Below are 16,646 nucleotides of genomic sequence, written 5' to 3' on the forward strand. Positions count from 1 at the left end.
CTTGTACCTTTTATTAAAGATCTGTACATAAACTGTTCAAAATGATTATCACCTATGTAAGTTTTGTTTGAAAATTCTAGATTTAATAAAGTGTAGTATCATCTTGGAATTTTTTAAGCATAATTTTTTGGCAATATCATTTCTTTCAAATATTTCAGTGTTTGTTTGGAGCCATGAGCCATTTTTGCCTTAGTTCTTTACTAGGTAAATTGTTTTCATCCACAGCCAACCCTGGGTCTGGAGCGTGTGCCCCTCTGTTTGAATGGCAGCTGATGAAATAGCTGCATGGCTGAGGGACGGGGGGCTTGATTCTCGTGAGGAGAACACTGGCTGAGCTGGTGAGGGAAGTGGGATTCACGCCTCACTGTCACCTGGTTTCTGCGTCCTGAGGTCAGAGTCTCTCTCAGGTGTGTGCCTGTCTGCTACTGCAGACACACACTCTTCATTCACTCGGCAACCATCCACCCAGCCTTCATTTATTGAGCATCTAATGAGTGTTTACCGTCTGCAAGGCCTATACAGAATGACAGTGGGGACTTGGAAATGTCCGATTAGCAGCTAAAATTGTGTCAGATGCCAGAACAAATGTTTGTTCTGGTCCGAGCCTGCATGCGGGGTCTCCTGCCACCAGCCGAGGAGTCGTGCATTACATTTCTCTGCCCCCGTCCAAAGCCAGTGACCTGTACGATGTGGGGTTTCCTAGGTAGCACCTTAGACTGTTGGCTGGATCCTCTTGTTTTCAAGAAATGCAACTTTAAATAGAAAAGACCAGGATTGAGGATTCCAGCATTTGCTTGATGTAAACAAATGTTGTAAAATATTAAAGAACTAGTGTATCTGGTTAAGGGTTAGGAGGGAGTTCTCTCAAGAATCATTCTTGCAACTTTTCCTTCTGTTGGAAAGTGTTTCAAAGACAAAAGTTGAAAGACTACAGAGGATTTCATCCTGTTGCTTGAGAACTAGGTGCTGCTTTTTTTTTTCCTTTCCTGTTTAGATTTGATGTTTTTCCTTGGCAGAGGGAGTACAAGTGTTAGAGTTAACATTTCAAGTCACAGTATAGCTCAGATTAAAAACCCTTGGATATAATTTTTCTGCCTTCTTAGGCCGATCAGTTTTCAAGAAAAACTTAAAAATTTTAAGTGGATGTGTGGCTTTTTCCTGTGGCTTTTGTAACAAAGTGCCACACACTGGTGGCAAACACAGCAGAAACACAACAGAAACATGTTCCCCCAGCAGGGGTCGTGGGGCTGTGCTCCCTCCGGGGGCTCTGGGAGAGGGTCCTGCCCTCCTCTTCAGCTCTTGTGGCCCAGGCACCTCTGGGCTGTAGCCACCCCACCTCTGCCTCCATCCCCCTCTGTATGTCTGTGTTCAGATTTCCCCTTTTTGTGACACACCCATCCCACTGGGTTATGACCTCATCTTAAGCTGGTTAAATCTACCAGGATCCTGTTTCCAAATAAGGTTGCATTCACAGGTACTGTCTTCTGGGGACACGATTCACCCCACAAAAGCAAGTAACTCTGTATCCATCTTCCACCTTTGCTGTGAGCTGTGACTGATGCAGAACATCAGAGCCCACCTCTCAGCCACACATGTGGTGTCATTTCTGAATTGTGGTCCTGGGATGTCATGGCGCTGGTCAGATGCCCTTTGTCCATGGCCTCACTGTCATGTCCTTCAGTGAGGTGAAGGTGGGACCTTCAGGCCCACCCAGGATCAAGAAGGTGCTGTCCGCTGCTACTTCTACCAGGAGCTAAGCTGGGACATTTAAACAGTATCTCTTGATTGACAGAGGGACCACGAGTGCTGTCATAGTAGGAGCCCCTGGAGGCTTCCAGGAGGAGGCAGCTTGTCAGCAGCTGGGGGGATTGCATCCATGGCAGGATATGCCTTTTTTTTTTTTTTTTTTTTTAGGATATGCCTTTTGATCCACCTGTTAAAAAGAGCACGTTTGTATTGTCCAGTGACTCATCACAGCCTAAGGGGGCTGGTCATGGAACAACAGACTGGTTCCAAATAGGAAAAGGAATATGGCAAGGCTGTATATTGTCACCCTGCTCATTTAACTTACATGCAGAGTACATCATGAGAAACGCTGGGCTGGAAGAAGCACAAGCTGGAATCAAGATTGCCGGGAGAAATATCAATAACCTCAGATATGCAGATAACACCACCCTTATGGCAGAAAGTGAAGAGGAACTAAAAAGCCTCTTGATGAAAGTGAAAGAGCAGAGTGAAAAAGTTGGCTTAAAGCTCAACATTCAGAAAACGAAGATCATGGCATCTGGTCCCATCACTTCGTGGGAAATAGATGGGGAAACAGTGGAAACAGTGTCAGACTTTATTTTTTTGGGCTCCAGGGTCACTGCAGATGGTGATTGCAGCCATGAAATTAAAAGATGCTTACTCCTTGGAAGAAAAGTTATGACCAACCTAGATAGCATATTCAAAAGCAGAGACATTACTTTGCCGACTAAGGTCCGTCTAGTCAAGGCTATGATTTTTCCTGTGGTCATGTATGGATGTGAGAGTTGGACTGCGAAGAAAGCTGAGCGCCGAAGAATTGATGCTTTTGAAGTGTGGTGTTGGAGAAGACTCTTGAGAGTCCCTTGGACTGCAAGGAGATCCAGCCAGTGCATCCTAAAGGAGATCAGCCCTGGGTGTTCTTTGGAAGGACTGATGCTAAAGCTGAAACTCCAATACTTTGGCCACCTCATGCGAAGAGTTGACTCATTGGAAAAGACTCTGATTCTGGAAGGGATTGTGGGCAGGAGGAAAAGGGGATGACAGAGGATGAGATGGCTGGATGGCATCATCGACTTGATGGACATAAGTTTGAGCGAACTCCAGGAGTTAGTGATGGACAGGGAGGCCTGGCGTGCTGCAATTCATAGGGTTGCAAAGGGTCGGATACGACTGAGCGACTGAACTGAACTGAACTGAAGGGAGCTGGTAGCTGTCCATTACAGTCGTGTGTGGTTTAGAGAGGAAAGGGCCACAGTGAGGGTCGAGTGTAGCAGGAGGTGCCTGGGGGCACGGGTAAAGCCGTAACCTCTTCCCCTTTCTCTCCCCAACCCCGCAAAGCAAATTTGTGGATCGGCTTCCCGCCAGCAGAAGCAACAGAGCTCTTGGGTGGATGCCTGGCTGGGGCCGTGATTCTGCTTCGGCTTTGTAGGAGGTCTCCCTGCCTGGTCTCTTCTTTTCTCTCCCTGCCCCTGCAATTGTTTCTGGGGCCCCAGGCACCCTACCAGTCAGGACATCTGGGACCCCTGGGGGGCTGCTCTCCCTTGGGAGCCTATGTCTCCCCTTGATATACTAGCCCCTGGCTTCCCCATCTTGGTGGCTGGTGCCCCAACCACCCTGAGGTCCGGGCCGGCACCACCCTGGGCTCCTAGTGGTTCTCTCACTGGCCCCGCCCCGTCTGTGTCCCACAAGCTCTCCCGTCAGAAGCCGAGGTGCTGTGTCTTCCCTGGGCTGCCTGTGTGCTGACCGTAGCTCAATGCCCTCGACCGTCCTGAAACACAGGCCTCTTAAGTCCCAAGGTGCTGGGCTGACTTCTGTGGTTCTTCTGTCCACGTGATGCCAGTTGGGCTGCAGTCCTCCAGGCTGGGCTGGTATGTCAGCGCGGGTGGCTCCTTGCCTTGGAACCTCGAGAGTCAGCCTCAGCCAGGTCTCTGGGGTGGCCATACCCAGGCCCCACTCACTCAGTCTTGCTGCTTGTGCCCCTACCTCAGACCCTCCCTGAGAGCCCTCATAGCACTTCTGTGCTGCTCTGGCTCTGGCCTGGGGGGGCGGGCCCGGTCTTCAGCTTGAGCCCAGTGCCCAGCACACCTCCAGGCTCCTGTTCACCCTCAGGGGCTGATATGGAATCGCACTGGGACTAAGTCTGGGCCACAGCTAAGACCTTGGAATTCTGTGGGTCATTCCACCTTGAGAGCCAGAGCAGGCAGGTGGGGACAGGGTGCTTCTGGCCCTGTGTGGTCAGGGTGTGTGCATCCTGAGAGGAAGTGACGTCTAGACAGGTAGGAGAGTCCAGGGAGGGGCGCAGAGGAGGCTCTTGGTCCCATTGAGGTGAGGGAACTGAAAGAGGCCGTGACAGGGAAGAGGGTGGTGGTGGGGTGGGGCTGGGCATGGGCCGGGGGCGGGGACCCACCCTGGCCCACAAGGGTTTGCATTCTGAGATCACCCTGGTCAACAGCACCCAAGGTTCAGGCTGTGAGTCACTGGAGAAACTTCAGGCAGAGCTGACCCCGCCGGGCACCTAAAGATGATTTCTGTTACTGAATGTGGCATATTTATTCCTAGTCAGGAGCTTAGTTTTAAATTTTAAAAGGCAACAAGGAACCCTGAGAAAACAATGAGTATAAAGTGTGGGTTAGTTTCCTGTTCTTAGTGTCTTGGATCTTGGGTATTTCAGAACCTTGGGATGTGGGACATGGTGTCCACACAGGGAGGGCCTGGGGCTGGCTGGGTTCTGCCCATGGGGAGAGGCCTTGGTGGGAAGAAGCCGAGCACTTCCCATATGAACTGTATCACCCACTGGTGTTGGTGGGTTCTTTGGTAGATAAGAGACATGTGTGTCCCGGGCTCCTAGCAGAACCCTGGGCTGAGTGTCTTAAATGCCAGAGATTTATCCCATCGAAGCCCTGGAGGGCAGAGGTCAGAGAACAAGGGCCACACCTCCTCTGAAGGTGCTGGGCGGGATGGAGGACCTGTCCCAGGCGTCCCTCCAGCTTCTGGTGCTTCCTTAGCCATGGCCTCATCTCTTCTGTCACACAGCTGTCTCCCCATGAAGGTCTGTGTCCCAAGGTCCCCTTCCCTAAGGACACCAGTCACGTTGGAGCAGGGCTCACCCTAGCGACCTTGTCTTAACCAGTTCCATCTACAGGGACCCCATTTCCAAATAAGGTCACGTGCAACAGGTGAGTCTGGGACATAGTTCAACCCACGGCAAATGGTGATGGGTACGCACTGGTTTGTAGTCAAGCAAGGATATTTCCATAAAAGTAGTTTTGTAGTCGACATTGTCATAATTCACGTACAACAAGCTACTCATTGGAAGAGGGTAAATGGGTGGGTTTGCACACAACGGTGTCTCTGTCTCTCGCTGTTCCCAGGCCAGGCAGCCCCTGTCCCTGCCCGTGTAGGTCTCTTTGCAGATTCCAGTTTCATGGAAGGGATTCCTGCACCGTCTCCTTTGTCCGGTTGCTTTCACGCAGTGTAATTATCTAGAGACTCACCTGTGTCCACCTGGAAGGGCTCGGCCGGCCAGGCAAGGGCAGAGATGGGGCTTCGTGGGGGCTCCAGGCAGCAGCCTGGCTTCTGCAGACCAGGAGTGGGTGTTCTGGTTCTAGCGCTAAAGGTACGTTGCTTCCACCTTAAAACAATATTCACCTGTTAGGTCATGTTTCCAGGAAAATTTCAAGAAAGTGTAAATGGAGCACAGTGGAAACACAGAGTGAGAAGAGCTGAAGTCGGGTTGGTGAGAAGGTTCCATGGGTGTTTGAGGTGCTCACCTCTTAGCGTTGGGCTTTTCTGTACTGGAACTAGGTGACCGACCCTGGGGAGGGATCAGTCGGCCAGGGCTCCCAATCCTTGCCCACACCTGGAGTTTCTTTGAGTGCAGCTGGATACAAAGTCCAAATGCATTCACTATTCTGTGTCCTTCTTATTAGAACCAATTGTCTTCAAGGTGGAGCTCTTTAGGGACCAGAAAAAAAGCATATGAATACCTGCTTCTGCTCCCAGAATTACTAATCTGAACCTACAGGGCAGCAAATGAAATAAACTCAGAGCAGTCTGCATGTTTCATGTTTCTTGTGATTTTCGAGACTTGGCAATTTATTTGGCTTTTACCAGCGGAGTATCCGTGGTCTCATGGGCAAGCTGGATGAATAAGAGATGGGCCTCCTGCTGGTAGTTTTTGAAGATGGTTCTTGGTTGCAGCCTCCTTACCTTCAGATGCTGTGGGGAGAAGATTCGTGAGGTGCCCTGGGGTTGGAGTGCTGCGGGCTCTGTACCCTGGAAGTGACAGATGGGAGTGCCCCTGACATCACATCTGCCCCTGATGCTCAGAGAGGAGGTTGGCACAGCAGGTCCGTGCTCATGTCTGAGTGCAACTTGTTTAGGGGAGACCTCAACCCCCCCGCCTTGACCCTAGGTCACTATACTGAAGAGTCGAGACTTGGGTCTCTTGGGTCATGGGAGCCGGCTCGGGACTGTGAGACTTGGGGCAGGGCAGGTCTGTGGCACCCAATATAAGCTTGGTGGCTCCACATGGCTAGACTCATGTTCCCTGCCAGGCAGCTTGGAGACCACCTCCACCTTTCCCAGAGGCGTCAGTATTAGAAATGGCTCTGGCAGCATCAGGCAAGATTCTCACCAGGCAGGATGAGGCCTCGGCTGCCCCTTCCGTCACTCGCCGTGCCATCACCTGCATGGTCCCTGTGTCCTGGGTTATGTCTGTTGAGGGTGGCTCCGAAATCTGCATGGTGCAGATCGGCACACTTTTGGAGTCTAGTCTGGAACTTGGATTCAACTTGTATTTGCACCAAGGTGCTCATAAGTGATTCTGTCTGAGGCTGAAGTGTCTTGAGATTAGCGAGCTATAAATAAAACAGGGAGTAGGGACCCCAGGAGGCATGAAACCTGTGTAGAGATGGAGTGGCTTCCAGGTGGCACATGGGTCACTTTAACAAAGTTGCAGGTGCTGGTGTGGCAGCAGATAACCCGTCTGCCCCCTTGTTCTCACCAGCTTGAGCTTCTCTTGACAGAGCGGCATCTGGGACCCTTCAGGGCCACAGGCTCTTCTTTAAGGGTCCCTTCCTCACAGGACTGCCCCTGTGGACCTTGAAATGCATGACAGTGCCCTGTGGTCCATGCAGCAGCACAGGTAATTCAGAATGACAGTCAGGTTATCTGTCCACAGGTGTGTGTGCTATGGGGCTTCCTAGCGGCACTAGTGGTAAAGAACATGCCTGCCAATGCAGGGGACATAAGAGACACAGTTTCAGTCCTGGCTCAGGAAGATCCCCTGGAGGAGGGCATGGCAACCCTCTCCAGTATTCTTGCCTGGAGAATCTGGACAGAGGAGCCTGGTGGGCTACAGTCCATAGCGGAGCAAAGAGTCGGACAGGGCTGAAGCAGCTTAGCATGTGTGTCCTATGAACAAGTGTGAATCCACTGGTGTGTGCTTCCTGAGCAGGTGTGTGTCCCATGGCCAGGTGCGTCTCCACTAGGCAGTACCCTTCTTTGGGGCAGGGCAGATGCTCTGCTGTCCTAGCCCTCAAAGAAAAACCTCTGTGAGCATGCTTTAGTGTGAGGCCTGCGTCTTTCTGGCCAGACTGCTGTGTGATGTGCCTACTAGGATGCTTCTGTTTTTAGGGTCATGCCCATTGGGCAGCAGCTCTTCTGCTGCGGTCAGGTGGGCAGGACCCCATGACCGTCTCACTGATGTTCAGACATGAGCAACTTTGTAATGCAAATTCAGTCATTCCCCTAAAGTTTCAGTAGGCTTGGATAAGTTATGGGTATGCTTAATGTTTCCATAGCAGACTAATCTGTTGTCTGTTTGTTTTCATCTGTACCATGAGGCCCTCGGGATTTTAATTCCCTGACCAGGGATTGAACCCATGCTCCCTGAAGTGGGAGGGTGGAGTCCTAACCACTGGCCCCTCCAGGGAAGACCCTGACTAATCTATTTTTGATTATCATTCCTTTAGATTCCTCTTCTTTTTAGCATACAGATAGTTTTTTTCCCTAATGAAAATTGTATTTTCTTACAACAGATTCTCTGTGAAATGCATATCTGATTTTTAAGCTGCTCTGATTGAATAATAATTTATTTTAGAACTTCCCGTATGAGTTGAAATTATTTTAGAAATGCAAACCCTGTGAGGTAGTTGCTTCTGTAAACGGCTCTGGCGTTTCCCCCTTTTTGGTTTTCTTCCTGATTCTTAAGAGGATCTGCTTCACTGGTGAATAAAGAGGTTTATTGTTCATACAGGAAGTCAGGTAATGAAACCTGCATCTTCCTAATTTGAATACAGGGTCCTTAGGTGCCTGAGTACCTTCTTCCAACCCCCCCTCCATCCCTTGTACATGCCCAGGAGCTCCTCGTGGACTCAGGCATGAAGCCGATGTTTTGCACTCGGACAGTTGATTTCCTGACTTGACACGTGTTCCAGTTCCTCCCTCAGTGTCTGGTTAACCTGAGTGTGATGCCAGCTGTGGGGTAAAGCCAACCTGGATGGCCTGTTCGTTGTCCTCCCCTCCTTGCATGCCCTGGAAGAAGAGCAGACTGGGGGATGACTGCCCTCGGGGGCCCCCATGCACCCGGGGTCGAACACCCCAGTATCAGCTGTGAGTTTGGGGGCTCCCCCATGGCCAGTTCTGACCACTCCCCCTCCTCCTCAGGGTCCATCCTTGGGGTCAAGTCCCACTGGTCTCACAATCGAAGTAGCCTGTTTACTTCTGCTCTTAGGGTAGGGTGGGGGCTGGCAGGGACAGTGCCCAGGGGACGGTCGAGAGATATGAGGGAGCGAAAGACTTGGACTCTCCCTGGCCTCGTTCTCCTGGCATGAGGACTGCAGCCATCTGCAGGTGAGCCCAGGTGACATTGGGAAATGTGTTGGAAGTCCAGGGAAAGCTGTTCCACCACGAGGTGTCCCGCACCCTCCCTCCCTTGCCTGCCCTCTGTCTGCTCCCCGTGGGAAAGGTGGACGATGTCCCCACCTCTGACCAGCTGCGAAAGGGTGAGTTTAAAAGGAAGATCTGTCTTCCTCGGGGGGTTTCACATGGTGATGATGGCCCCAGGATTCGTGTATTGAGGTCCTTGCCCCCAGCACCTCAGAACCTGACCTGGTTGGGCTGGGACTTGTACTGAAGCGGGAGGGGCTTCGTCCAATATGACCATGTCCTTGTGGGGGATGTCAGGACCAACATGCGCAGTGACGCTATACAGATTGGGGCATGGCACTGCACGGGCCAAGGACACCGAGGGCTGCTGGTCAGCAGCAAAGGCCAGGACACATCCCTGCACGGTTTTCAGAGGGAGCCCCGCCCACGTGGCCTCCTGACAGGGCAGCACTGAAGTGCCTTTATCTCGGCCACACAGTCCGGTGGCCCCAGAAACTTTGGGGGCAGCAGAGAGCTGGGAAACAGAACCAAGGGGAGCAGCACGGTGGAGCCCAACTTGAGAAACGATTCGGGTGCTCGGGATAACAAAGGGGGTTCTTGTCACCTTGGGTCCCTCCTCCACTGGACACCTTCCTGGGGAGCTGAGGTAGTCAGGGGCCTCCTCCCTCTGCAGCTGGGTTGGACTGGACTGTGGGCACCCAGCCTCGGCCCTTCCTGCCCCGCGGGCTGGACTGTGTAGGACGTTGCTGTCGTTTTGCCGTTAAAGACGCTTCTTCAAGGGTGGGGGTGAAGGCGCACCTGATGCTCTTCACCTAGACTTTCTGTTTTGGTAAAAAAAAGTCTCTTCAACTGCGGATGGGCCTTCACTTCCTTTCTGGAATATTTGCTTGGTTGGAGGGTCAGCTGCAGCATGTACAGCGCTGTGTGCAGGAGGACGGAGCTGGCTCAGGTGCCGTCCTCAGGTGCTCTGTGCCCAGCCGCCTCCCTCTGCGCATTCTTCAGCCCTTGGTGCATGTGTGACTGTGCGGGTAACCCTTCCGTTCTCACCCCACAGAGTCCATAGAGGAGGCCACCCCAGGATCCCAGATGAACAACCGGAAGGAAGATATGGAAATCGCGTCCCACTACCGACACCTGCTGCGCGAGCTGAATGAGCAGAGGCAGCACGGAGTGCTGTGTGACGTGTGTGTGGTGGTGGAGGGCAAGGTTTTCAAAGCCCACAAGAACGTCCTGCTCGGCAGCAGCCGCTACTTCAAGACGCTCTACTGCCAGGTGCAGAAGACTTCTGAGCAGGCCACGGTCACGCACCTGGACATCGTCACCGCCCAGGGCTTCAAGGCCATCATCGACTTCATGTACTCCGCCCACCTGGCCCTCACCAGCAGGAACGTCATTGAGGTGATGTCCGCGGCTAGCTTCCTGCAGATGACGGACATCGTGCAGGCCTGCCATGACTTCATCAAGGCAGCACTGGACATCAGCATCAAGCCAGATGCCTCGGATGAGCTCGAGGCATTTGAGGTGGGTGCCCCACCCGGTGGTGGTGCGGACGCCCTCATCTCCGCTGTGATGGCTGGGAGGAGCATCTCCCCTTGGCTGGCCCGGCGCACGAGCCCCGCCAATTCCTCCGGGGACTCAGCCATTGCCAGCTGTCACGAGGGCGGGAGCAGCTATGGGAAGGAGGATCAGGAGCCCAAGGCCGAGGGCCCTGACGACCTTGCCTCACAGCCACTGTGGCCTGGCGATGTGGGCTGCGGGTCCCTGCACGTCAAGGAGGAGCCGCTCTCACCGGCCCACTTCGGGGGCAGCGAGCCGCCTTCTGCCATGGATGGCACCATTCAGAACTCCTTCTCAGAGCAGACTTCCGGGGATGGCTGGCAGCCCACGGGCCGGAGGAAGAATCGGAAAAACAAAGACACAGTCCGACACATCACACAGCAGGTAGAGGAGGACAGCCGGGCCGGCTCCCCACTGCCATCTTTCCTCCCGTCGTCCGGGTGGCCATTCAGCAGCCGTGACTCAAGTAAGCCTTTCCTTTGTTACAGGCGGGGCTCAGGCACCCTGGGGCCATGGCAGCACAAAGACATGGCTTGTCGGTGACCCTGAGGCCACTCGTTTTGTCCACAAAGCGTCACCTTTCCAGGCTCACACAAGCAGCTTCCCTGATTATTGCAATAAATAGGTGTGAGAGCAAGAATGCAGCCGTGGTGACCTCCTGGTGTCCCCATCAGTGCTGTGCCTGGGCCACCTACACACAGAGGGAACTGGGGTGGGGCTTCTCTGAAGCAGGAGGTCTGGAGCTGGAGAAGTGGGGTGACGCCTAGGAGCCCAGTGTGGGGTATGGGGCCACTTCCCTCACACGGGGAGCCTCATAAGTAGTGGCTGGGATACCTTAATTTTTAAAGATGGAAATATTACAGCATTAAAGAGATGAAAAATTCCTCGAAGTGAAGTGGCCTAGGTGGAAGGAAAGGCCAGGCCAGGCTTGTGGGCTGTAACCCACGTGCAAGAGTTTTATGCTGGAGGATGTGACAGCTTGAGGCCACCAGCTCCCATCCCAACGAGGGGTATTTCCTCTTTGCTAACAAGTGTGGGCTTGGTGGTCCTCACTCAGAGCAGTGTGTGTGTGGGGGGGTCGGTACCACACTGGGGGTGGGGCTCTCCTGAACCCCAGTCCATCAGTGGTGAGGGCTCATAGCTTAGCTCCCTCACACTGTCCTCACCCTCTGGAGGGCGGTTTTATCTGTCTTCCAGGCTAGGTGTCTCCCACCTGCTTCCCAGGTGGTACTAGTGGTAAAGACCCTTCCTGCCAACGCAGGAGGCTTAAGAGACGTGGGTTCAATTCCTGGGTCATGAAGATCCACTGGAGGAGGGCATGGCAACCCAGTCCAGTATTCTTGCCTGGAGAATCCCATGGACAAAGGAGCCTGGCAGGGTAGAGTCCATGGGGTCACAAAGAATCAGACACGATTGAAGTGACTTAGCATGGCCAGGCTAGTAAACAAATTAAATGTTTACTAGATGCCCGATGCTCTTCCTGGTGTGGAGCTCATGATAACTATGGCTGCATCGAGCTTTCCCGAATGGTGCATTTGGCTGTGAGGGCTGTGTTCAGGGTGCGGAGAGGCCCTGGTAGGGCAGGGCAGGATGGAGGCTTCTCAACTGGGGAGGCCTCTCCAGGAAGGGACCTCATGACTGGACAGAGGTGGACTGAAGGCAGCAAAATGTGAACATAAGCCCTGAAAGATGTCACCGATGCTAGACCTATGCTGGGTGGGGTGGGCGTCCTGGGGGAAACAGCTGCTGCCACCCCAGCAGAAGGGCAACCCTTGGAGCTCCTGATACACTGGCTTTGTTATTGTGGTAAAACACATGTATCATAGATGTTACCCGTTTAACACTTTTGAGTGTATTGGCATTAAATACTAGTATCGTCTCCAGAACTTTCTCATCGCCCCTGGACACAGTGGCCTGTCTCCCTGGTTCTCATTCTCTTACAGCCCTGAGTGCTGGGCCAGGCATCTGCAGGTTCAGTCCGTTGCCACCTTGGAGGGATGGCTCCGTGAGAGGTGGGGTCCTGGGGTCTGTCGGATGCCAGCACTCCCCACCCCCTGGTTGTGTCTATGGTGGGCAGCCCTCCAGAACCACTGGAGTTTAACTGAACTAAATCAGAAGAAGGTTAAGTTTCTGAGCTGCTGGAAAGGCCACCTATCTCCCTGCTGGTGGTTGTGTCGGCTCCCTCAGTAACGAGTAATGTCCCTTAGCCTTGAGAAGAGTGTCCATGGGGACTGACTTAAGGAACCTTGTTGGGGTCAGAGCTGAAGAACTTTCCCCTCCTGTCCTACACTGGTGGGCAGCAGGGATGGAGGCCTCTAGATCGAAGAGTCCCTCAACAAGTTAAGAATGAGGGCACTCTATGAGCCTGTGGGTTTGATGTTTTAAAAGCAGTTGTCGAGCAGAAGGTGTTTTTGGAATCCAACAAGTGATTTCGGCTCATGTACTGTTGCTGCTGTCTGAAATCCCTCGGGTTACCAAGGCAACTGCCAGATTTCCCCCGAGTTGCTAAGACGAGGACCTGAGGTGTGGGCTGCGTGGGACGGTTCTGCCCATCACGGTGGCCATTTATTCCTCCACCCGCCCTGGGCTGGGGCTTGGAAGTATAAATCACGATCCCCGATGGAGGAGGGTTTGCTTTCATTAAAGATTTATTACATCTTAGAAGAGAGTATTTTTGTTTATTCTCACCCCGTTTATAGGAGAACAGGCCTTTTCCAAGGAACGTGTCAGGAGGTTCCTGCTGATCACTCAAGGCCCTTGGTGAAGATGCTTGGATGCCCAGCCCTGCAGCAGGGCCACCGCCTTGTCCTCTGTGTGTCCCCCTCGGCTTTGGGGACCCTGAGGCCTGTTAGCGTTTAAGAGTGATTTTCCTCAGCAGGCTTTGTAACCCAGCAGCTTCCAAGAAAACATCCATTGAAATGTGCCTCCGGGTCACAGCCTGTCTGTGTGATGGCTCGTGGGGAACAACATTTAAACGTGCCAGTACCATGTGTACAGGCCAGGCTCCTGCCTCATCCCTTTGTCCGCTATCCCCAGGCTGTAAGCCTTCAGCATGGTGGGTTTATAGCTGCTAGTTCAAAGGCTGTGCCAGGAGAGCCTGGCCAGCCCATCCCAACATCCCACACTGGTTCCCAAGAGGATCTGCAGATGCAAAGTTCTGAGCTGAAGTAAAGTGTGTGGGTCTTGTGAGGGACTCCTTCATGTCTGGACCTCGGTAAGGGTGGACCTGGCATCCCAGGATTGTGACGGGATCGTCGGAACTGCAGAGCAGGTTCAGGGGTACAGGTGGCCTCCTAAGGTTGTTGTGGCTGCTCTGAGCCCAGGGCTGCTGTCCAGCTCAGGGTGGGAGCAGACACTTGGGACCAGGGCCTGGCCTGCCCTGACCAGGTCAGAGGGGTCGCTTCTTAGCCCCTTAGAACTCCAAGCCAGTGGCTTCTCCCTTGGCTGGGCCCCCAGACGTTTTCCCTGCAGGAATGAGCAAAATTGCTTGGAATCCGTCTGCTCGACCTCAGAGCCGTGGATGGGGGCTGCCAGTGCCTGGACACCTCAGGAGTGGGCTTCGTCAGGTCATTCGGTTGGGAACGTGGGGGAAGACGTGCTGCTGAGAAGGGAGGTGGAGGACCCAGTGCTGACCCAACAGAGCGGGGGCACTGTGGAGGGGGCCTAAGGGGGGCAGGGCTCGGCCCTGAGACCCCTGGCCTGTGTCCCACTAGCTGGCTCACCCTGGCCCAAGGCCACACTTCTGAGTTACTACCTGGACTTAAGCCTTCATCACCATGGGCATGGTTTTACTGAGAGGCCAGCAGAGCTTTGTTTCTGCCAAAACGGCAGTTCCTGCACTTTGTAGAAGATTCAGTTCACGAAGATGGAGGCCCTGAGGCTTCTCATCTTTCCAAATGTGGAAGTGGAGGCTGGTCACCCTGGGGCCGCTGCCCTCGTGAAGAGCTGAGCTGCAGGGTCTGGATCTGGGTGGTCAGGACATGGCAGGGCCCCTGGGGGTGACAGGTGAGCAAGGCCAGTGGTCCCTCTCGGGACCCACAAGGTTCCACTCGGGACGGATGTGCGGGGGCTGGGCTGGGGACTACGGCCAGCGCTGGCTGGGAGCTTCCCAGGGCGCGTTTCCGCTCTCCCTTCTCTGAGGTCACCTCACCCTCGGGCAGCACCACTGCTGACCTGACCGGAAGGCCACCTGCCTTTTCTGCCACCTCGGTGAGTCCTGTTTTGATTTGAACTTGAGGCGTTTTGTCCTCTTAACCACGTGTGTGTTTTCTTCTGGTATTTGGACACTGTGATGGGGATGCCCCTAGGTGCCAACAAGGGTGGGGACTGAGCCCACTGCCTTCGCCCCGCCCCTGCCCGGAGACAAAGGGTTGTGTTGAAATACCCAGTGGTATATATGTGCATTTATATATATGCACTTAAAAGCACAGCTTGGAAGCTTACATTTAAATGAAGATTTTAAAAGGAGTTGTGTTATTTTTTTAACTGTTCATTTGAAAACTTTTCTTCTACTGCTTTTTTCAAATTTTTTTAAAAACAGAAGCAGAACATAGACATCAGAAAGGCCATATCACAGCTGTTCAGCTGGCAGAGGCCTGACTGCCCTCCAGACACCCCCACCCCCAGACACCCCCATACCCACCCCCAGAGACCCCCACACCTCTGCAGACAGTCCATACCACCCCCAGACACTCCTATACCACCCTGCAGACACCCCCCCACAGCCCTAGACACGCTCACACCCAGCCCGCAGACACCTCCACACTCACACCCAGACACTTCCACACCCCCTTAGACACCCTTACACCACCCCCCAGCTGCCAGTTTCCAAAGGCTCCTCGACCCTTGGCTCGGGGCCCCACATCCCTCAGATCTCCGCTCTGGTGCGGTGTCCCCTTCGCTAGCTCTGGCCCTCCCGCCTCCCCCTTCCTCTGAGATGGACACTTGTGTGGACAGGGAGGTTCAGGATGATCTCCCACCTCAAGGACCTGAAAAGTCCCTTTTGCCATATGAGGTGGCACATTCATGGTCTCGGAGGTGAGGCCCCGGTCACCACCCCTTTCCTACTGTTTCAGTGATGGTGTACATTCAGTGAGCTGTGCAGCTTCTAACTGTAAGGTTTGAGTAATTTATTGTCTCTATCCTGGCCATTTCACTGGGGAGACATTCACACTCAGAGAAAAGTTGAAAAAACGGACTGTGAGCCCACCTGCCACCTGAGATTCTCTGCCTGCTAATGTTTTGCTGTGTTTACATGTTTATCTGCCTGATCATCCAATCTCACCTCATTTGCGCATTTCAGAGGGAGCGCTCTCGGCCAGCTTCTCACCAGAGCCCGCATTTCTGAGGCTGGGACCCACACTTTTCATGTGCCTTTTGATGACAAAACATCCCCTCAGCCTCTGGACCCTTCCACTCATCTCATGTCAGCCTGGGAGCTCCAAGTGAGCATGTCACACAGTGACATGTTCACCGACCTGGTCCTGCTCAGTCACTGCCAGAGGACCCTGGGAGGCTTCCCTCCGCAGCCTAGGGAACCTCTGGTCTGTCCAGGTGGTTGCCAAGCTGCTCTCAGAGTTTGCTCCAGCCTCCATCAGAGTCCTCAGATCATTCTTTCACTGCCAAGCGGTGTTCTGTTCTCAGCTGTAACACAATTGCCAATGGACATGTAGTTGTTTGTGTGGTTTCCGGCTATAATGGTCAAGCTGCCTCGAACGTCCTAGGACGAGTCTTGGTGTGATTTGCCTTGATGCCTCCCGGACTGGGCTGTCAGGTGGTGTGTGTGCAAGGAACCAGGTGGTGGTATGAGGCACACTTGTGCCAGTGTCACGCAGACAGTGGTTTGGGTTCTTGTTTAAATCTTAGCCATTCTGGAGGGTGTGGGGGCGACTCCTCATGGTTTCATCTTCTCAGGGTGAGAAGTCTTCTCAGGGTTTACTAGCCTCTCCATCTGCCTTTGAGTGGTATCTGCTCAGGGCTGTGCCTGGTGGCAGGTCTGAGCGCTGGGCCATCCAGCACCCTGCACTCCAGGGATCCTGCTGGCTGCAGTCCCACCCCAAAGGTGAGCATCCGAGTTGACATCAGCCCCCCTCCTGGGGAAGCATTTTGGCTGAGCGGACTGTCCTCCAGGTGTCTGTTTGCTTGTCAGGCATGTGTTCTGAAAACATTCTCTCTCAGTCTCCAACTCCTGTTTCCCAGTAACAGTGTCTTTTGAAAAGCGTACATATTTGAAGAGAGGCTTCCCAGGTGGCGCTGGTGGTAAAGAACCTGCCTGCAAGGCAGGAGAACATAAGACTTGGGTTCGACCCCTGGGTCAGGAAGATCCCCTGGAGAAGGGAATGGCTACCCACTCTAGTATTCTTGCCTGGAGAATCCTGTGGACGGAGGAGCCTAGAAGGCCACAAGGTTTCAAGGTAGAACGTAACTTAGCAACTGAGCACACACACACATGT

The 16,646-nt window shown here is 53.4% G+C and overlaps 1 protein-coding gene across 1 annotated transcript in view; it reads left to right on the forward strand.

The window, feature by feature from the left end:
• The first annotated feature begins 8,351 nt into the window (after positions 1–8,351).
• The window catches only part of ZBTB46 (zinc finger and BTB domain containing 46), a 31,525-nt gene continuing 23,230 nt past the window's right edge, over positions 8,352–16,646 (forward strand). The window contains exons 1-2 of the mRNA XM_068987276.1: positions 8,352–8,361; positions 9,692–10,660. Coding sequence (XP_068843377.1) covers positions 9,724–10,660 — 937 coding nt within the window. The 5' untranslated portion in view covers positions 8,352–8,361; positions 9,692–9,723. The remainder of the gene's footprint in view (positions 8,362–9,691; positions 10,661–16,646) is intronic.

This window comes from Capricornis sumatraensis, chromosome 15, assembly GCF_032405125.1.
Source record: "Capricornis sumatraensis isolate serow.1 chromosome 15, serow.2, whole genome shotgun sequence".
In the NCBI taxonomy this organism is placed as follows: Eukaryota; Metazoa; Chordata; class Mammalia; order Artiodactyla; family Bovidae; genus Capricornis; species Capricornis sumatraensis.